General features: G+C 44.4%; 3 protein-coding genes across 7 annotated transcripts; 1 reads left to right on the forward strand and 2 right to left on the reverse strand.

Moving 5' to 3' along the window:
- Positions 1-4,061: 4,061 nt before the first annotated feature.
- On the reverse strand, positions 4,062-6,236 carry mc4r (melanocortin 4 receptor). The gene is made up of 3 exons (XM_047027762.1): positions 5,507-6,236; positions 4,939-5,257; positions 4,062-4,358 (listed from the first exon to the last, which is right to left on the reverse strand). Exons 1-3 carry the CDS (start codon positions 5,914-5,916, stop codon positions 4,065-4,067), a joined length of 1,023 nt encoding a protein of 340 aa, XP_046883718.1. The 5' UTR covers positions 5,917-6,236; the 3' UTR covers positions 4,062-4,064.
- A 1,080-nt stretch (positions 6,237-7,316) lies between these two features.
- On the forward strand, positions 7,317-15,876 carry gad3 (glutamate decarboxylase 3). Of its 4 annotated transcripts, none has more exons than XM_047027770.1 (16): positions 7,317-7,456; positions 8,128-8,246; positions 8,353-8,481; positions 11,079-11,321; positions 11,632-11,722; positions 11,912-12,024; positions 12,364-12,479; positions 12,655-12,734; positions 12,893-12,947; positions 13,097-13,213; positions 13,644-13,708; positions 13,817-13,895; positions 14,043-14,192; positions 14,879-14,986; positions 15,118-15,207; positions 15,320-15,876. In XM_047027770.1, the coding sequence occupies exons 2-16, from the start codon at positions 8,210-8,212 to the stop codon at positions 15,491-15,493; spliced, it is 1,647 nt and encodes a 548-aa protein (XP_046883726.1). In that variant the 5' UTR covers positions 7,317-7,456; positions 8,128-8,209; the 3' UTR covers positions 15,494-15,876. The 4 variants fall into 4 exon arrangements, with proteins under 4 accessions (XP_046883726.1, XP_046883727.1, XP_046883728.1 ...); XM_047027771.1 differs by having other exon boundaries at positions 8,128-8,240; XM_047027772.1 differs by lacking the exon at positions 8,128-8,246.
- Positions 15,809-18,284, reverse strand: rnf152 (ring finger protein 152). Of its 2 annotated transcripts, none has more exons than XM_047027775.1 (2): positions 18,043-18,284; positions 15,809-17,321 (listed from the first exon to the last, which is right to left on the reverse strand). In XM_047027775.1, the coding sequence occupies exon 2, from the start codon at positions 17,183-17,185 to the stop codon at positions 16,226-16,228; it is 960 nt and encodes a 319-aa protein (XP_046883731.1). In that variant the 5' UTR covers positions 17,186-17,321; positions 18,043-18,284; the 3' UTR covers positions 15,809-16,225. The 2 variants fall into 2 exon arrangements, with proteins under 2 accessions (XP_046883731.1, XP_046883730.1); XM_047027774.1 differs by having other exon boundaries at positions 18,034-18,273.
- Between the last annotated feature and the right edge of the window lie 3,078 nt (positions 18,285-21,362).

Genomic DNA, 21,362 nt, shown 5'->3' on the forward strand with positions numbered 1-21,362 from the left:
AGCAATGCTATGCAGTACTAATATAATCCGTTTGTGTTTAAAGTTGCTAAGTACCAGAGGCTATTATATAAGTAAACAATATTGCGTTTGAAGTTGTTGACTACAGTCTTCTCATACAGTGACTTTGATGTCTTAATCCTAGCTCAGTGTTGTGAAGATAAAGGCCCCCCCGCCCAGGATTGTCTACATGAATAGGGGGTGTACAACAGATCCATGGAACATGTTCTCATGAGGCACAGCTTGGCTGCCTACTGAAGATGTCATATTTGGGCATATTTGCTACATGGTCAGTTACATCATAAAATTAAATCTACAATTTAAATTGAGTGATGGGTTGCAGTTAGGAGATCATTTGAACTGAGGGCCAAGTTAGACTATAGATGGAGAATCTCCTGAACCTGGTTGTTCTTCAGCTGTGGTCCTCACATCCTGTTCCAACCCTCCCTCTCCTCTGACCACCTTGAATACAAACACAACAACAAACACCTACCTTCTCCTTCTGTAATCAGTCATGTAATCTGTGTGTCACAGGGCAGCATTGTAATTCTGCACTGCTACTACGTAGGCAACGTAATAAGTGTTATTTTACAGGTGGTGGTGAGGGGGGGGGCGGTGTTCAGACTTGAGAGATCTCATCCAGCACTGAAATGGTTCCCACAGTGCGTGTTTCAGGCTGTGCAGCCTGTGGTCATTATGCAGTACATGCTACCATTGTACTGGAGGAATTCACCATTCACGTACCAAGAGAAAAGGGCCGTTGTTGTTGTGGTGGCCGATGTGGGCCCCACGGCCAGCCTTCTTCACAGTTAGGCCATGACTGACATAGACCTTCAGCAGAAACGCTTCCAGCTCGATGTTTTCGCAGTGTCTGATTGGTTTGGGGGTTAATTTGCCTCGGGGATTAGCTCTGTTCCATTTAAACTTAATAAAATATGAATTTTGAGTTATAAAAATGTCCCTGTTTTGTTCAATCTTCTTAATCAAATCTATAAATCCAAAATCTCTATCGATAAGCTATTTTTCTTTCTCTGGTTCTTAAGCCCATTAGCCTACATCAACACAGCAGAATCTTCCCAGGCTTCATCCATACAACAAAAGACCATAACACTGAAGGGAGCTATGGGTAATGAGTTTCTGCTGAAGTGTCCCTTACTCTCAGTATGAGGCTATAACAGTTACCGAATAAACCCTGGCAACATCCATAGCAACGGGTCTGGAGATCAATGTCTCTGTGTGCAGAATGGTAGGCTATACAAAGCAAGTCTTAATCCTGGTCTGAACAGTTATGCTGGGGACACACCACAGGATAATCGGGCCGATTTCGGCCCTTCCGACAATCCTAGGTAACATATGTCCCGATTATCTTGACGATTCCGCAGATTTTATCAGATGTTCCCTTGGTGTGAGGTGTGTTAAGAGTGACCACACACTGTAGGAGCAAAACGGCTAAATCTAGGATTTTTTGTCCTCATGTTTGTGGTCTCTCACAGTTTTAAAATCTTATAAGAAAAAAAAAATCGTATAGTGTGTCCCCAGCATTAGCCTTTTCCACCAACGCATATTGGATGCAGGTTCGGAGTCAGTCAGTGCTTTAAATCGAACCAGTTATTTGCGTTATGGTGTGTTCACACCAAAGGCGTGCATTGACTTTACATGTAGGTTAATCTCGCCAAGCGAAAAATTCGATTCGCTTTCTTTGTGAACACAGCATTAGAACCCTATGAATAAGCAATAAGCCCCAAGAGGCCGTGGTTTACGCTGATTTTAGAACAGGTAAGGGGTTTATCGGCACTCCGCTTCGCGTCGTGCCTAACAACTCCCCTTACCTGTTCTAAAATCAGCGTAAACCACGGACTCGCGGGGCTTATTGCTTTTCTAAAACTGTTACTACAAATATTTGATATGGTTTCATCAATAAAAACAATTAGAAACAAAATATTTTAATAATAAACCGTCATTCTTCCGCTACTACAAAGTATAGTTCCTACATAAATCGTTGCCACGCAACAGCCAGACGGACTTCTTTGCCGTCTTTTTCAATTTGAAATATTCGATGCGCAGTAATATGGAATGTTAAAGAATGTTATGAGGACAACCTGTGAGGTTATGCTGGGTTTTACAACGGCATGGAATGCGATATAGCCAATCACAATCAAGGACGGGAACAACCAGTTTTAGAACGGTTATTAGAAGGCTTGCAAATTAAACCAGCTCGGAATCGGCTCTAGCGGCACCTAACTAGTTTCAGGTTCTCGTTGGTGGAAAAAGGAACCAATTACCTACTTGGCTAAATATGTAGATAATTGTCCGTAGACAGCGGAGCGGACAAACCAGTTTAACAAGTTATTGACCCTTTAATCTTGAAACAAGATTACGACACCTCTACTTCTCTTCCAGCTTTAACGTAGGCCTAATCAAAAGTGGATGAATTGCACCGGAGTGACGCAAGACACTTTTCTTGCAACAAGTATCTTGGTGAAATGATAAAAAGAAGTAAAAACAATGCTATCTTCTTAATTTTGTGTAATTGATGGCCAAATATCACATTCATTGATGCAAATTTACTTATAGAAAACCTCTCCTTTTCATCTTTTTAATAATTCGAATTATACATTCAAACCATATTGTATTCCTTTAATGAGAAAGCTGTCAAAGCAATTGATGTCTTCTTGCTAGGGGTACCGGTGGAGCTAGCCACTGACTGTGGCCATAGCTGAATCCGAGGGGGAAGCAGACGTCTCCACACAAATACCAGCTTCTTCAGGTGACTACCTACATTAGCCGTGCTGCCTGTGTACTTTATAGCAGTACGACATATCTTGCCAATTGCATGGGTCTTGTCAAATTGACCATCTCCCTTGGAAAATCCGAAGTGTTGACACCTTGGATTTATTGCAATTCGTAGAAACGTTTAACTCGTTCGCCGCAAACACTCGCCCGAACACGCCTCCGACTCGCGAGAAACTTGGCCAAGCGACTTGACGAGAATCGGCCACTGACAGCAGTGGAGATGAGCGCGCTTAAGAAAACAGTTACGAAAGTATCTAAATATTAAAGTGTTCGTCTACACAGTTCTATATAGCCTAAATACATCAGATTATACATCGGAAGCACCGATGCGAACCGGTGAATCTTACCATCACTGTCTGTACTCTATATAAGGTCTTTGTATGATTTGTGCTGTGCTGTACCCCCTTGCATTCTTGTGTGTTTGTATAATCAATAATTAATTGTATTTCTGCCTTTATGCAATACAATTAAAAAACCTTGGTGTAATGGGAAAAGTCTGAAGCCTGTAATTGAATGAAAGAATATCAGCTGTATCTGAGAAAAACTATGTTAGACAAATAGCCTAACTGATAATTAAGCAATAAGCCCCAAGAGGCCGTGGTTTACGCTGATTTTAGAACAGGTAAGGGGAGTTGTTAGGCACGATGCGAAGCGGAGTGCCGATAAACCCCTTACCTGTTCTAAAATCAGCGTAAACCACGGACTCGCGGGGCTTGCTTTTCTAAAACTGTTACTACAAATATTTGATATGGTTTCATCAATAAAAACAATTAGAAACAAAATAGTTTAATAATAAACCGTCATTCTTCCGCTACTACAAAGTATAGTTCCTACATAAATCGTTGCCACGCAACAGCCAGACGGACTTCTTTGCCGTCTTTTTCAATTTGAAATATTCGATGAGCAGTAATATGCAATGTTAAAGAATGTTATGAGGACAACCTGTGAGGTTATGCTGGATTTTACAACGGCACTGAATGCGATATAGCCAATCACAATCAAGGACGGGAACAACCAGTTTTAGAAAACAAGTTTTTATTCAATCATCATTTAAATAACAAATTATGTTACACACAGCAACAACCAGGGTGATAATACAAAGTATGTGCAAAAAAAAGTAGCAACAGACTGTTCTGAGACATCACTGAAGATGTTGAACACATTATCTTATAACAGATTCACGGTCTGTCACAATAGTAAAAACAGACAGTGATAGTATCCACAGTCTGTTTTCACTTGTTGACGCACATACACACACACACACACACACAGCGTCAGCATTTGCTCGACAGCTCACACCCTGACAGCGAGGCTAGGCCGCAGCAGCAGATAATCTCTTTGAAGGTCTTCCTCATCTCCTGGCTCCTGCAGGCATAGATCAGGGGGTCTATGACAGAGTTGCACATGATCAGGATCAGGTAGAGGTTGAAGTGGGACATGAAACAGACGCAGTAAGGGTTCTTCGGACAGGAGATCATCAGGATGAGGTGGAGGAAGAAGGGTGCCCAGCAGACGATGAAGATCCCCAGGAGGATGGTCAGCGTGACAGCTCCCTTCATGTTGGCTGCCTGAAACAGAACAAGGCAAAAGGGGGCAAGTGTGAATGTAGGAATTTCGACTTTGTTACATGGACAATAACACAGGATGTAACCGAAAACGTATTTCAGGAAATTTCTCTGGATGCTTTCAAGGGGGATTCCTTTAAAGTTCACACATACATTTCCCCAAGGGGAATGTATTCCCCAAGGGAACTCCCAAGTTCATGACCACAATGACATGGCATTCTTGCACTTTAAAGGCGTAACTGTACTTTCATCATCCGGGCCCTTCGGTAGGCCTACCTGCCAGCATGGGCGTATCTAGCCCTATTTTGGGGGGCTGGAGCCACCCCAAACGTTTAATTACCCCCCCCCCCCCCCCGTTTTCTTACAGAAAATATATATTTTTTCTCATATTTTACATCTAAATGTGTTAATTTATCTTCCTAAAACCCACTAGAGGACACTATTTAAAAGTATATTTTCAAACATTTCTTCTGGGGGAACATGCCCCCAGACCCCCCTAGTTTTGCTGGGTCACAGGAAAAATAATGGGTTTTATCTAGGGTCTTAGCCCCCCCCAAAAATGGGAACCTAGATTCGCGCTTACCTGCCAGACTGGCCCGTGGCCGGGAAGCACAGCGATCCTCCTCATGTGCAGTCGTGCCAGCATGAACATGTGGACATAGAGGGACGCCATCAGCACCAACATAGCCAGGAACATGGTGATGAGGCACACCAGGACTGTGGCGCTCTCAGAGTGCACGATGAACAAGACGCCGGCCACAACACAGAAGCTCCAAATGACCGTGATGACGGCGGAGGCTCGGCGAGCGGTCATGATGTTGTGGTAGCGAAGCGCGTAGAAGATGGTCACGTAGCGGTCGACCGCAATGGCCAGGAGGCTGCAGATGGACGCCAGCAAAGAGCTGTGAAGCAGAGAAATTGGATGCAGATAAAGGAGGAATTGGTTTTGTTTTTGTTGGTGACATACTTGGGGTAGATAGAGGCATAAAGCAAGAGCTTTTACAAGTTCACATGTTGAAACCACTGAGAATTCCCCAAACGTCAAACTCAAACACGCTGCAAAAAAAAAAAATCTAAACTAGACACAAAAAATTCTAAAAAATCTTAAACCAACACATTAACAGAATTGCACTACACATTACACACAGTACCTGCAGATCATTGAGTCAAAGATATTGTCCATGCTCTTGACGACACCAGCACCGATCCTTCCCAGGCTGCCCCCGTTGATAATAGCCATGGCAACAGTCTCCGTGGCGTTGGAGAGGCTGACCAGCATGTCTGCAGCGGCCAGGCTGCAGATGAAGAAGTACATGGGCGACTGGAGGTTCTTGTTCTTAACTACGGCAGTGATCACCAGGATGTTCTCCAGCAGGCTCACCACTCCCAGACTGAGGAAGACCTCAGTGGGGATCAGCAGCTGCTCGTAGCAGCCAGGCGATGACGAAGAGGTGGAGGTGGAGGAAGAGGAGGATACGTGGGGGATGCGAGGGCTTCCTAAGGTGGAGCTCTGGTTGCGGCTGGGCAGGGGTAAACCTTTGTGATGAAGGCTGGTGTTCATTCTGATGGTCCCTCCAGACTCTTCAGGAAAACAAATTCTTCATTCCAACCTACTAAAAAGATGCTTGTTCAGCATCCTTGTGGTGAATAAGCATGTGATTGATGCTGCAAAAGCTAAACAGAAACTAGGATTTCATCAATCTAATGAATTTTTAATCTCCTCAGAATATCCAGTCTTCAATATCTCAAGGTTTCACAATCCACATGACCATCCCAGCCAGTCCAGGCTTGTTGTGATAGTTTGTCCCAGTACTGTTTAATAAAGTCCAGTCTAGGTTTGTTTGCTAGCCCACGTCCAGTCGTGACAGATCCTATAAACAGGCTTTCTGGCTCCACAGGCAAGGCTGCAGTCCTAGCATCTGCTGCTGGTCCACTGGATTGTGCTGACCATTTGAGACAAACAGATCTGAGAAAGAGAGAGAGAGAGCGAGAGAGATAGTGGGGGAAATAAGATAAATAGAGAAAGGGAGAGAAAGACAGAGCATCCTTTAGCGTACTGAGGAACTGAGAGATCTCCTCACATTCTCCTTCTCTGCCAGTCCTCCTGGACTCCTCCCACTCCTCAGCAAGTCTTTTTTTTCCTCTTGTAAAAGTGTGACCTTAAATAAGATATACAAAAATAAACATTTCCCATTTCATTGTATGATTGTAAAACCATGGGGACGGACATTGCAGGCTCTTTCATTAGGGTTTGGCCATGGTTCATTTGGATTCCCTAAACAGAGAAGTAAATAGTGGTGTGGATGACTGTCAAACTGTCAAACTGACATCATGACCTCATGACCTCATGACATGGGGCACAATCGTTTAACTGGCCACTGCTGACATTTCTGTCATGCAATGGTCAAATCAAATGGATTTTAACAAGGTAAAAAAGCTGTGCACTACGATGTCCATGAAAAGGGGGGATACATGAATTTCTCATTTTCTTTTATTCAGTCCATCGTGACTGTTATTCAATTATTGTTTCCATGGTTCCCTTCAACGGCAAGATGAACCGTTTGCTCAATGTTGTTCATGTCTTCGATACTAACTGTCATCAGACACACATTTGATGTTGCTCTTTCTATTTGTATTCTTATGTTTTGATCATATTTATATATTTTTGTGATTCGTGAGGCAATTTTCTTGCACATAATGTTTTTCTTCATGTCTCGAGCTCTCTCTTCTGGTATATCTGGCAAACTGGGATGAGGAATGAAATGTGCTGGCCTATTATTTGTCCTATGAATTTTCCGATGAATATATTTTCTGAGAAAAGCTAGACGTCAGAAAAGTCGAGTGAATGGAGAATGATTCAAAGAAACCATTGCAGCCTTGACAGCTATGCTTTGATGTGGTAGCTCCCTAGGCACCCTTTCCTGGGAGTAAACGCCTACCCAAGAGGATGGTTTTGACGGTTCAGGTTCAAAACGCACCCGCCCTACACTTACGTACTTCAGTCAACACAGCTTCACAGGGTGCAGAACAAAACTTTTTTCACACTACCGGACCTCGTCTCACTGCATGTTAGGTCACCATGGATTACATTCACCTCGAAGGTAAGATTTGAATATGTTAATTTCGTAAGAAAGCTGGTAAAGAAGCCTATTGACGGCATTTGAAACGCTAATAGCAAATTTAAGTTTGGATCTCTAACCGAGACCGCAACATCACATTTGACACTGGCGTTACATCGATTTAAAACATTCATTTTAGAATCCGTGTGCAAAGTTTACAAATGTGGCTACTGTAGTTTAAGTCTATGCTAATTATAAGTGTGAAAAAAGTTAAAACATTAAGTTCAAAACTTTCTGCGGCACTGGTAAACTATTTCTTTGCAACTGCTATGCCTTTTAAAGATAGGCTACGGATTGTTGCCTACACAAAATTCTAATATATTCGCCTTTTCATATGAGGCACGTTGTTTGCAATTCAATTACGGTCTATGCACGGAGAATTGTCTATACCGAACTGTCGTGCAAATTGTAATTTCCAGTGTAAATGTAAACCGAGATGATTATGTCGGTGTTTGTATAGGCCCTACTCATGTTAGAAATATGGTCAGGATTTTCAATCTTAAACTATTTGTATTCTGAAAATAATTAATCTCTACAATGGGATTTCATTCTATATAATTCAGTAGGCTATACTCTAGAGCACAATTGTGATAGTCACATGACACATCGGAAAGAAGATTAATAAAAGTGTTATTTTCTCTTTCTGCACTGAGGACTCTGACATACCACACATAGATCGGAGGCTGTGCAAAGTAATTGGTTGACTACAGCACCTTGCGGAACTTGGAACCAACGATGCAAAAGGCACATGAATATATCAACGCTTGTATGTGTGTGTATGCTTAAACTCGATGGTCCGCTTAGCTGTGTATCATATTCACCACACATTAGCTTGTGTCGGCTACATGCAGCTAGATGACTTGTCATGTGAATTACAGACAACAGCACTAAGCCTGGTGAAAGGCTATCAAAGGACAAGCAAGAGAATGGCTCCTCTGACACTACCCACGAGGCACCTCTGGAAAAGGCCTACATCCCCTCTGATTTCAGTGGCATTTACGGCAAAGGTGAGACGCAAAGGCCAAAGGTAAAACAGAGAGCTACAGAGAGGCGGTTAGAACCGAAACTGTACTGTCCTATAGCTAGTGGTCCAGGACAGTGTAGCTAGTGGTCCGGACCAGCGCCTCCAGTGGTCCAGGACAAGTGCCTCCGCTGGCACAGGACAGTAGCTTGTGGTCCAGGACAGCGCCTCCACTGGTACATGACAGTAGCTAGTGGTCCAGGACAGCGCCTCCGCTGGCACAGGACAGTAGCTAGTGGTCCAGGACAGCGCCTCCACTGGTACATGACAGTAGCTAGTGGTCCAGGACAGCGCCTCCGCTGGCACAGGACAGTAGCTAGTGGTCCAGGACAGCGCCTCCGTTGGCACAGGACAGTGGTACGTGACAGCGCCTTCACTGGTACATGACAGTTACTGTTCTGTTGATAGTGGTACGCAACTGTCTCGTAACAGTTGCATTGGTTGTATTGCAGCATTTTTGTTGACTGTCGCATAACATTTTAGAATGGGAGAACAGGCTATAAACTTTTATTTTCAAAATATAAGTTAAACTGTCTCTAAACCATACTTGACGTGTCGCTACAAGCTTACCATACAAAGTAGTCAATTTTTACATTGTGTGTAATGTAAAGCAGACTGTTACGTATCGACTTAGTAAAAACGTATTTTACTCAAAGTAACTTAATGCACATGAGCCACCGCCGGAGACGTTATTATTGCATTATTGTTATCAGCGCCTCCTAGTGACGGCGTGAATATCATTAATTTTAATAATTAAAGTCAACATAGGCTATAGGTTACCTACATTTTGCAGTCAAGGGGTGTCATTTATTGACATTGTTCTTCATATGGAAATAATGAAGAATTATGTTTTCTTTATTATTTTAAAGACTAAATGAAATATGAATGTGTTTATAATAACAAGGTTTGAGTATTTTCATTTTCCAATACACTGTTAAATTGCAGTTCCCTGTCAGTCAACACAACCAGGTTACATTAGTTTTCTTTGTTTACAAGCATTTCTCTCAATAAAATAAAAATCAACACATACCATTAATATTTTCAATAAAAATAGATGTATTTGAAAACATAAATAATACAATTCAAAACACTTTTTGTACATGTACAAAACACTGTAGGACACTATATGTTCACTCAAACACAGTTCCTGAGGCAAGGCACATCTCAGCCATGTACCGGCAAACGCTGTCGTTCTTTCTGATGATGTGGATGGTGACCTTAACAAAGACATCAACAATTGAAATGCTCATCAAAAACAACGGTAACAGGACAGCGGGGATTTGTGCTCTTACAAATCGCCACACTTCTATGGACTAATATACCATTTGTGGTAAAACGATATCATACAGTCAAATAGCTGTATCTAATTTGCCTATCTTTTGACCTTATTTCAAAAACAAATTGATTGTTAAAATCTGAAATCAGAATCAGAAAATGTCGCCTTAGCCGCCATTGATTGCACCAACACTAAAATAAAATGTTCTAGAACTAAGGGCCAACTCTGGTTGAAACCAGCTCTGGTTTAAACCAATTAACTTAGAGACACACTGTCACAAGACAACAGGATACGCTATGTGAGTGTTGCGAGACAGTTAAAATAGCCTTCTTTAACATTATAGCCATAGGCTTGAACTTTTTAAACAAAACAGTTCCTAAGATATAAGACGGATCTTTCTGAATCCTGTGTGTTTTGTTAAGTGGATACTGAAACAATTGTAGCCTACTTTTTTATATTTACATAAACAGATTTATGTGTAATATACAATTAATAGACGTTTAAATTCAGTTACTCTGAGTAAAATACGTTTTTACCAAGTCAATACGTAACAGTCTGTTACGTATTGGTTTAGAGACAGTTTAACTTATATTTTGAAAATAAAAGTTTATAGCCTGTCCTCCCATTCTAAAATGTTATACGACAGTCAACAAAAATGCTGCAAGACAACCAATGCAACTGTTACGAGACAGTTGCGTACCACTATCAACAGAACAGTAACTGTCATGTACCAGTGGTTAATAGACGTTTAAATTCAGTTACTCTGAGTAAAATACGTTTTTACTAAGTCAATACGTAACAGTCTGTTACGTATTGGTTTAGAGACAGATTAACTTACGAGACAGTTGCGTACCACTGTTACGAGACAGTTGCGTACCACTATCAACAGAACAGTAACTGTCATGTACCAGTGGAGGCGCTGTCCTGGACCACTGTCCTGGACCACTAGCTACTGTCCTGTGCCAGCGGAGGCGCTGTCCTGGACCACTGGAGGCGCTGTCCTGGACCACTGGAGGCGCTGTTCCGGACCACTAGCTACACTGTCCTGGACCACTAGCTACACTGTCCTGGACCACTAGCTACAGGACAGTACAGTTTCGGTTCTAACCGCTACTGGAGCTACATCTGCTGCACACTGCATTACCGTCACCATCATTTAGGGACCAAAACCAACTGGTACAATGATGCAACTGCGACTGAAACAAGTCGTTATCGATTGAAAAACATCCTAAATTCTCATTCCAATTGATGTCACCTCAGGTTAAACCCCGCCTCCCTTGAATTGATGTTCATTACTTCCTGTGCAGACCTTCTCCCTTCTAGTGGCAGAGAGGAGGTCACTCGAGGGTTCTTCCAGGAGCTGGTGAACCTTCTGCTGGGCTACGTGAGCCAATCGCAGCAGCGGAACTCCAAGGTCCTGGACTTCCACCACCCCCACCAGCTGAAAGAGGGTCTGGAGGGCTTCAGTCTGGAGCTGCCAGACCAGCCTGACAACCTGGAACAGCTGCTAGTTGACTGTAGGGACACGCTGAAGTATGGAGTCAAAACTGGTAGGACCAGTAAATTACTATAGAATTGTATAGGGTGTCAGACGGGGACGTTAGGGAATCGGGCTATCATTTAGAAGGTTGCCGGTTTGATTCCCGGCCGTGTCACTGACGTTGTGTCCTTGGGTAAGGCACTTCACCCTACTTGCTTCGGGGAGAATGTCCCTGTACTTGCTGTAAGTCGCTCTGGATAAGAGCATCTGCTAAATGACTAAATGTAAATGTACATCCTTGACTCGACTCAGGACTTGAAGCTGTAACCAAAAGTCTTAAGAAGTAAACATTTTTTGACTTGGACTTTTTCCTCTCCTAGGTCATCCTCGATTTTTCAACCAGTTATCCACTGGGCTGGATTTGATTGGTCTAGCTGGCGAGTGGCTGACGTCAACAGCTAATACAAACATGTAAGACATCAAATTGAGAGGTGGAAGTGCAATCTAAAGTGAAAGGGATTGAAGCGGTGTTTCACGGAGCGTAACACTAATCTAACTACTACAGCTTTTAAGAGCTGAATTTGAACTACTGGAAAGCCAATACTTGTGGAGTATTTTATTGTTGGATTAATTGTACTGGTATTAATCTCCTCTATGAAGGTTTACATATGAGGTGTCCCCAGTATTTGTCCTCATGGAGGAAGTCGTGCTGAAGAAAATGCGAAAGATTGTGGGCTGGTCAGAGGAGGAAGGAGATGGTATCTTCTGTCCAGGTATGGGGGATGTAGTTTAGAACCTGGTTACTTGTTCACAATGTCACACAAAGTTTGTCTGCCGTAAATAAACTTGTTTGAGGGGCTCACCGGATAAGTGTTTGCACCATGTCGAAATAAGGCCTTCCACATGCAGCCTAGGTTCTCTCTGGTCTCTCTGGTCTCTCTGGTCTCTCTGGTCTCTCTCTCTCTCTCTCTCTCTCTCTCTCTCTCTCTCTCTCTTCCCCCCCCCCCCCCGGCCTTTCCTGTCACACACACACAAAAAAAGAGAAGACAAAAAAAACATAAAACAAGAAAAAAAAGTAAAAGTTACTTTTTTCTGTCACTGTGTTGTTCTAGGTGGCAGCATATCCAACCTCTATGGTATTCTTCTGGCTAGGTACTTCTTCTACCCTGAAGTGAAGACAAAGGGGATGATGGCCCTGCCAAGACTGGCCATGTTCACCTCTGAACATGTAATGCTCCGCTCTGCTGGTCAAATCTGGGGAACGAATGCAGGAATCCATACTTTATTTTTAGACCCTGTGTTTTAAATAGTGTTTTTAATTATTTGACTTACTCCTCAAACTGCCAAGATGAATCTGTGAATCCAAAGTTGACGGTTTCAAATGAGTTTTTTTTTCCTTCCAGAGTCACTACTCATTTAGGAAGTCTGCTGCCGTTCTGGGAATTGGGAGTGAGAATGTTGTTCTTGTGAAATGTGATGACAGGTAGGATGGGGGAGGGTTTGGACTGGACTGGGGGATGGGCGTGAATGGACAGCCTTTTGAATGTTTGTGAGGAAAAGACTGAAGAGATGTTTGCACACCTGCTGAACTGAGGGCAGACATAAAAGGTTTATGTGTGTGTCTGTGTTTTTCCACCATAGAGGCAAGATGATTCCCTCAGAACTGGAGTCCTGTATCATCGCTGTCAAAGCCAAGGTTGAAAAAAACGTCCCTAAACAAAAACGCAATCCTCTATTGTCACATCACCTTTTGTAGACATTTGAGGCACTTTTATATTTATTAGTATTATATATATATTTCTATCAAATTGTTAATACCATTATTATTTTGTTTTGTCTCTCCAGGGCTGCGTGCCGTTCTTCGTCAACGCCACCGCGGGCAGCACAGTCTACGGAGCCTTTGACCCAATCCATGCCCTGGCAGATATTTGCCAGCGCCACAAGCTGTGGCTGCATGTGGATGTAACAAGCTTACACCTCATTCCTCCACCTGACTCTTCCAACAATACTCTGCCTCTGCTTTCTGCTATTTCTCTTGTTCCATCATCTTTCATCTTTCATCTCTTCATCTGAGTCCCCCCCCCCTCACTGCAATGTTGGCTTCAAATAACAAGGGGGCACAGCATTATATTGGGGGGCCATAGCCCCCCCCCCCCTTCCGATATTAGAATTTCTATAAGAGAGCTATTTACAAAGTGCCCCCTCGTGCAAACCAATAGCCCGCACATCCAATTTGTTCTGAAACCGAGCCTGTCTTACTCGTCTCATTTGTTTCACACAACACGTACGTCACATGTGTTGGCTTCTCTCACCTTTAACATCCGTTCGTCTTCTAGGTCCTTCTTCTGTACATGAGTTGTATACTTTGTCTGTGTGTCTTGTCCTTGGACAGGCTGCCTGGGGAGGAGGGCTACTGATGTCAAGAATACACAGAGCTAAACTGCAGGGCATTGAAAGGTAAAGGTACAGCTCACTTCTTGTTAAAGAAATGACTGCGTAGCAGACGAATGTGAACGTTGATACTCTCCAGAACCTTGGTGTTGACGTTATTTTGGTCTTCACCAGAGCCTGGTCTGTCACCTGGAATCCCCATAAGATGATGGGGGTTCCTCTCCAGTGTTCCTCCTTCTTGGTGAATAAAAAGGTGAGCATCGCCAGCTCTTACAGCCGTTCATCTAAAGTGGTTGAATTGCACAAATTCATCAATCTCTATCTGTCTCTCTCTCTCTCTCTTTCTCACACATATCTCTCTCTCTCCCCCTCTTATCTCTCTCGCATCTCTGATTCCCAGGGTCTGCTGCAAGATTGTAACCAGCTGCATGCAGAGTACCTGTTCCAGTCAGACAAGAACTATGACCCGTCCTATGACACAGGAGACAAGACCATCCAGTGTGGTCGCCATGTCGACATCTTCAAATTCTGGCTCATGTGGAAAGCCAAGGTCCACTTACGCACCCCTCATGGAATTTGTCCGAAAATGGATCGACCATTCATCTGTCACACATCAGGGTCGATTCAACAAGTTTTCAAATTCGTCTTTGTCAATAGATCTATGAAACCTACCTTGTAGCTTCTCGACTGAACTTACAGATATAAAGTGTTCAAGTCAAAAAGAACTTCATAAGCGATTGCCTGTTTTCATTAGAGCAAGCAGCAGTATGCAGGAGGAGTCTACAGTAGCCTGACGTTGTCATACTCATAATTCTAGTCAGAATATGAGTCTGAAACCGCTCTGTTGGGCTGTGAGTATGGGGCGTGTTTCAACCAAACCCAGAAAAAAATGCCTCTTCGCTAAATTGGATAGACCTACAACAAATCAGAGCAACGTAATATGTTGTTTGTTGAAAACCCAAGCGCTCTTTGGTGACGTAGATTACGTTACTGTTGATCATCTGTCCATCATCGTATAAAGCCCGCCCTGACAATTTGATTGGTCCGAACAGCTCCTGTTCGGACATAGTTTTTCCCCAACCGGGCTACCCCAGACCCAACTTCCTGACCAAATTTGTATGTGGGCAGGGCTAAGTTGGGCTGGCAGCCACGCTAAGTCTAAAGTGCATAATGGTAGAAACTAACATATTTATATACTGCTTCTCACCCTCCCTCCATCTTTCTTTCTCCCCTCAGGGCTCTGAAGGTTTTGGCTCTCAGATCAACAAGTGCATGGGGAATGCGGAGTACTTGTTTGAAGAGCTACAACGCAGGACTAACTTTGAATTAGTCCTGAGAAGCAAAGTAAGGGTTTTGTGGGGTCACACTTAAAGGTCCGTGACGTAGACGGGACCATCTGTCTTCTTGACACAAATGGCCTGCATGGCAAACCTCATGACCTGTGATGTTTTTTTTTGTCTTACCTCTCCGCTTAGCCTGAGCACAGTAACGTGTGTTTCTGGTACCTGCCCCCGAGCTTGAGGACTCTTCCCCCTGGTCCAGAAAGGGACAGGAGGCTGCATGAGGTCTGTCTGCCTGCCAGCCTCCTTGTCTGTCTCTCTGTCTGCATGCATGTCTGTCTAATCCCATCCAATATATCCTATCTAAGACTCTCAAGGCTCGTTTTTCTGTTTGCAGGTGGCACCGAAAATCAAAGCAAAGATGATGGAGCATGGCATGACCATGATCGGCTACCAACCGCTGGGTTCGAAGGTCAATTTCTTCAGATGTGTGTTCTCAAACCCGGCCACACAGCCCGAGGATGTGGACTTCCTGTTAGATGAGATAGTGCGTCTTGGAGAGGACCTGTGAGGCCAAGCAGGTTAGGGTCCACGGGCCGTGTCGTCTTCCTGTTGCAGGGATCCCAGAGCAACAGCTTATTATTCTCTAGAGGCCGACGTGATATGATGGTCTTGTAACTGATTTGACTAATTCTACATAATGTTAATTGCATGTTTACCTAGAAGTATCATGACTTAATTTCATGCCAACGCCATCTCAGCAGCAGTATACGCAGCAGAAAGGCTCTAATCTATATCCCCTTTTTAAATGAAATGATTATTAGAAGGAAAAAATAACCAACTGTCAATTAAAAAATGTAAACTTTTTTTAATACATTTGAGATACCTTTATATAAAGCATGATTTATTGTACATTAACTGAATAATATAATTAATAAATTATGTTAATCCAAAGCGTGCTGTGCAGTTCATGTAATTTCAATATAATTGTTAGTAAAACATTACGTTTTTTGTATATTGATGGTCATGGCTGTTTCCCCTCCAACAGTTCAATAGCACCACTTGGTGGTTCATAACTCATGCTGCTTTTTATGAGCTTTGATTGCTTTGCAGTGAATGAAACAGAGGAAAGAGTGAAGATTTCTCTGAATGTGTACTGAGTTTATTTAGGGTGAGAGTAAAAAGGTGAACACAAAAAACTTAACGTAATGCTGATAATTTTTTTTATATATAAAGCAATTTCAATTAGATTAACATTTACCCAATTCCTGCGTAATCTACTCGTATGCTCCTCCGGTCTCATTCAGTGGCAGGATATCATACGAAAGCGCGTAGAGTTGCAATTCACCATCGTCAGAAAGAAACACACAAAGACAAACAGAGCAACACCCACTACTACTGCGCACACTTTGGTCCCTGGTGTGCTCATACTAGCCTCCTCTTCCTCAAGCAGTCCCTTCTCACTCTCCCCCCAGGTCTCTCCCTCCCTCAGCCTCCTCTTCCAGAACACACTACCCTTAGGTAACATCTTCCCTTGCTGGGGAGGGACAGGAAGTCCCTCCCCGTCCCTGCTCCTCTTCCCACCTGGGGGGAGGAGCAGGTAGCAGGTGGTGCTGGGTAGCATGTTTATGAAGACGGACGTAAACGCTGCTCTCTGGGACGCCGCCGTGGCAACGGCAGCCATTTTGTCTGGGTCATCAGGGAGATGTGAGATGGAGAGGCTGGCAGGAAGTGGGGTGTGGTGGCGGCACCAGGGGCATCGAATCACACAGCTCGTCGTCTTGACAATTTGCTCGCTCCTCCCTAAGCTGCTCTGGACAATCCTCAGTTCCTTGATCTCTCTCTGTCTGGCTCCCATCTCGTCCTGGTTAGACATGGCCTCACTCGAATTGGTTCCCATCTCATTCTGCTCAGTCATCAACAGAGTACGATTGGCTACCATCTCGTTCTGGTCAGTTGTCGCCTCACTCTGATTTGATCTCATCTCGTTTTGGTTGATCTGATTGGCTCCCAGCTGGATCTGGCTGCGAGCGATGATCATTTGTCTGACGCAGAGGGAACAGCAGGAGTGGCTACACTCAAGCAGCTTGGCTCTCCTCCAGGGGCTGTAGATGTTAAGACAGATTCCACACTCCAACACGCAATCTGGGGAAACTGCCTCCATTATGGCCACAGATCTGTATTTCTGAGGTCTGTACGGCTGAAGTTGTACTTCTAATGAACATCCACTGCTATCTTTCTCAGAATTTGACTTCAAACCCATCAGTTACATTCCATCAAGGGCTCCCTTAAGCCTGTAAGTCAGCAACGTGATTATAGGGTAATCCTATATGACAAACCTAGGAACCGCACTCTTAAACTCCAAACTGATGAGATCCCTCTGCCATGGACCTGAGGACCTGACGAGAGAGAAAAAATGTACTGAAGTCACTCGCTAACAGTACAAGACAACAGGCAAACCGGTATCTGGACAGGAATGTTCAAATTTTTACCACAATTTAAGCACGTCATGAATTTAACTCATGAAAGCGCTAATATAATCTTCATGTTCTACCGTTGTTATCAAGAAGAGAAGGGAGTTTATTTCAGAAAGTATTGTGCAAGTAGGACAAGTTGTCTTTCAAAGAAAAGATACATGTATTTTCAAGTTCTTACAAGTACTTGCATACCAACCAAACCGGATAATCCGTTTGTACAGACCTTACCAAACCCTTCTAATAAGCAGCGTGTGAATGAGATAACAGAAATGTAATGGGTAAACCGAAGCTTGCAAAATAATACTGATTGACTCCCAAGGAAAGTTCAGGACAAAGTCCTTTTCTCATAGGCTACTCAAGATAATATACCCGAATCAAGTATTAATTCTCCATGGTCGGTAATAAAACATTTTGAAAATGTGGACACATATGTGAACTCATTCAGTTTGAATAGCTTTAGCCATACCTTAATGGCTAAAGCTATTCAAACTGAATGAGATACCGTCACTTTTAACTGTCAGGAAAACTATTGATGGCTTGAAATGCTATTTGACGCGTCACATATTTAAATTCAAATAAGCGAGTGTACCAACGTTTCCCCAATATTATATTTTAAAAGGTGCAAATATCTTACTGTAAATACCACTGTTCTTCGTGTTCTCGGTCGTCTCATTCACTTGCAGCCTTTTAAAGTTCAACGCGCCTGCGTTGACTGCTTTATCACCTTGCAGTAGGTGCAAGTAGGCTACATGTCATTCTACAGTATAACAAATAGGGAAGCCAGAGGTTGAGAAGAGCGGGAATTCTGTTAGTTGTCAGAGTTGAATGAACGGCGTGGTTATGGCCAACAGTGACCGGAGTTAATCTGTGTTGTCTAAATAAATGCACAGATGTTGCAAGCCAGTCATCGCTTCCTTATTCAGCGCTGCAGCCCTGGAGCGAGCGTTACAATAGACATACACATGTAATAGAATCAGAAAAACTGTGCCGCGTCATTGAAAAAATATTTATTCGTTTTAAAGTTTCAGTTAAGGCTTAGGTTAAAATTGAGGTTCTTATTAACCGTCTTGTCAATTCAGTGGGTTCCGTCCATTTCCTCCTGAGACAAAAAAGGCAATAAATTCACCAGCACATTTAGGAGGTATTGAGACAATAACAAGACATTCCCAAAGTGTAACACATTCCCCACTCCATCATGTAATCATCCTCAGTCATCAAAAACAGGAATAGCAGACATTTTCAAAGCTATCTTTAAACATGTCACCAACAACATGGAGATCGGATGTGGTATAAAGCCCTTTCTATACACACCTCTTGGTTTTCTAGATCTGCCATTATAGGTCTCTCTTTCCCATTCCTTTGGCCTGTCCTCTGGTTGAGGGGCTTGTTGGTGGGGTTGGTCTGGCTCTGAGATCTGTCTGGAGGAAACACTGGACATCAATTTAACCTGAAACACAAAGCACTCAAATGAATGTGATGTGTCCAACATACCCTGTTGGGTCCTGTTTTTCCATTGTATGTATTTCTTTGAGTTTCTCTGTCCGTGACCAGTGTCACTGGACCCCCTGTCGGCTCGAGCCTTGTTGGCTCTCTTGGACTCTGCAAGAGAGAGGACATTCATTCATTCTTATTCGACATGCTGTGGACATGGGGAACATGCAACGTATTTAAGTCTTCAGAGGTTGTGTCTTGAATGTAGACTGAGAGAAGCGTTTCCAACAAAAGGCATGCGTGTAAAAAAAAAAAAAAAAAAAAAACGTATTCGCTACAGCCCTACCTGTTTTCCACTGTAATCCGTTACCCCTGCGCTTGCCCAGACGCTTTGATGCATCAGGGGGCATGTTGCCTGTGTCCTCATCCCTTCCTGTGCGCAGGGGGCTCTTCCTGTAAGCAGCTGCGTGCTGATTGGGCCTGTCCTCATCCCTTCCTGTGTGCAGAGGGCTCTTCCTGTAAGCGGCTGCATGCTGCTCGGCCCTGTACTCATCACTTCCTGTGCGCAGGGGGCTCTTCCTGTAAGCGGCTGCATGCTGCTTGGTCCTGTCCTCATCACATCCTGTGCGCAGGGGGCTCTTCCTGTAAGCAGCTGCGTGCTGATTGGGCCTGTCCTCATCACTTCCTGTGTGCATGAGACTCTTCCTGTAAGTGGCTGCATGCTGCTTGGTCCTGTCTTCATCACTTCCTCTGCGCAGGGGGCTCTTCCTGTAAGCGGCTGCGTGCTGACTGGGCCTGTCCTCATCACTTCCTGTGCGCAGGGGGCTCTTCCTGTAAGCGGCTGCGTGCTGCTTGGTCCTGTCCTCATCACTTCCTGTGCGCAGGGGGCTCTTCCTGTAAGCGGCTGCATGCTGCTTGGGCCTGTCCTCGTCACGTCCTGTGCGCAGGGGGCTCTTCCTGTAAGCGGCTGCATGCTGCTCGGCCCTGTCCTCATCACATCCTGTGCGCAGGGGGCTCTTCCTGTAAGCGGCTGCATGCTGCTCGGCCCTGTCCTCATCACATCCTGTGCGCAGGGGGCTCTTCCTGTAAGCGGCTGCGTGCTGACTGGGCCTGTCCTCATCACTTCCTGTGCGCAGGGGGCTCTTCCTGTAAGCGGCTGCGTGCTGCTTGGTCCTGTCCTCACAGGGGCAGTTTCTCTCCAGTAGTTTAAAGCACTGCAGGCCACAAGCTGTAGAGTGCCCCATACAGGTAGGTATGGACATTGACGTCAAAGCATCCATGACCATCTTCTCCAACATCTGCTGGCTGTGTTCCTTAGGGTCATTTCTGGACATTTCCTGGTGCAATTCCACTTCGTGTTTCCCATAGCTACTCTCCACTTTTTCAATTTGTATGGAGATGGTGGGTTTAGGGTGCTCTGGAGAGCACGGGTTCCTTGTCGCATCCAGAGTCCTCGGATTTGGACTGCACAGAACCTCGTGTTCATGTTCAATAGAACCTTCCAGAGTGGCATTTTTCGGATCCCTCTCCACGTTGGGGATTGTGGAGGGCAAAGCTAGAGAACTTTCCAAACCAACTTTCTCCAAAAACTCAAAATTCAGACTTCTCTTGGGGTTGCCCTCCTCCTGCTGCTGTTGCTTGGAGTGACCAAGCTCAGACTCCATGTTGGGTCTTCTGTACATGCCATGTTTGTCTGAAGTGCTGAGGAAAACGTTGACATCCTGCTGGGAGGAGAGAAGCAGCTTGCTGCAGTAGTAGACGTTGCCCTGGTCGGCCAGCCAGCTGGCGGAGGGGACGTAAGGGGGAAGAGAGTCCATCGAAGACTCAGAAAACAGCAGCTTCTGCCTGCTCTCCTTGGCAACCATCATCCTCTTCAGCAACTGAGTTGGGCTGCCGTCGGTAGCATCCGATTCCTTCTCCTTGATGACGTTCTCATAGTTCTGAGAGTCGTTCTGGATCAGCCAATCTGCTGAGGGCACGTAGGGGGCGAGGGAATCTACAGACCATACAGACTCATCTGCAGTTTTCTTAATATGGACATACTCAAAGGACTTCTGCTGGGGAAGAGTGTCATCTTGATCACTCGTCTCAGGAACCCTCTGAGGGATGTTTTCTGGATCCGGAAGATCGTTTTGGATAAGCCACTCAGTTGATAGGATATAAGGGGCCTGCCGAAGGAAATTCTCTGGGTCCAGAAGACCGTTTTGGATAAGCCACTCAGTTGTTGGGACATAAGGGGCCAGAGATTCCACCGACCAGACTGACTCATCGACCTTTCTGGGTCCCAAAATGTACTCGTGAAGTTTAAAAGGGAGCTTCAGTATTTTGGAGTCGCTGATGACCATTTCATCCATGACAAAGTTGCAGTTTCCTGGGGTGAGGTCACAGTCCTCTGGGCTGTCACAGTGCTCCGGAGTGAGGTCACAGTCCTCTGGGCTGTCACATGGCTCAGGAGTGAGGTCACAGTCCTCTGGGCTGTCACAGTGCTCAGGAGTGAGGTCACAATCCTCTGGGCTGTCACAGTGCTCAGGA

This window comes from Hypomesus transpacificus, chromosome 10 (assembly GCF_021917145.1).
Source record: "Hypomesus transpacificus isolate Combined female chromosome 10, fHypTra1, whole genome shotgun sequence".
Lineage (NCBI taxonomy): Eukaryota > Metazoa > Chordata > Actinopteri > Osmeriformes > Osmeridae > Hypomesus > Hypomesus transpacificus.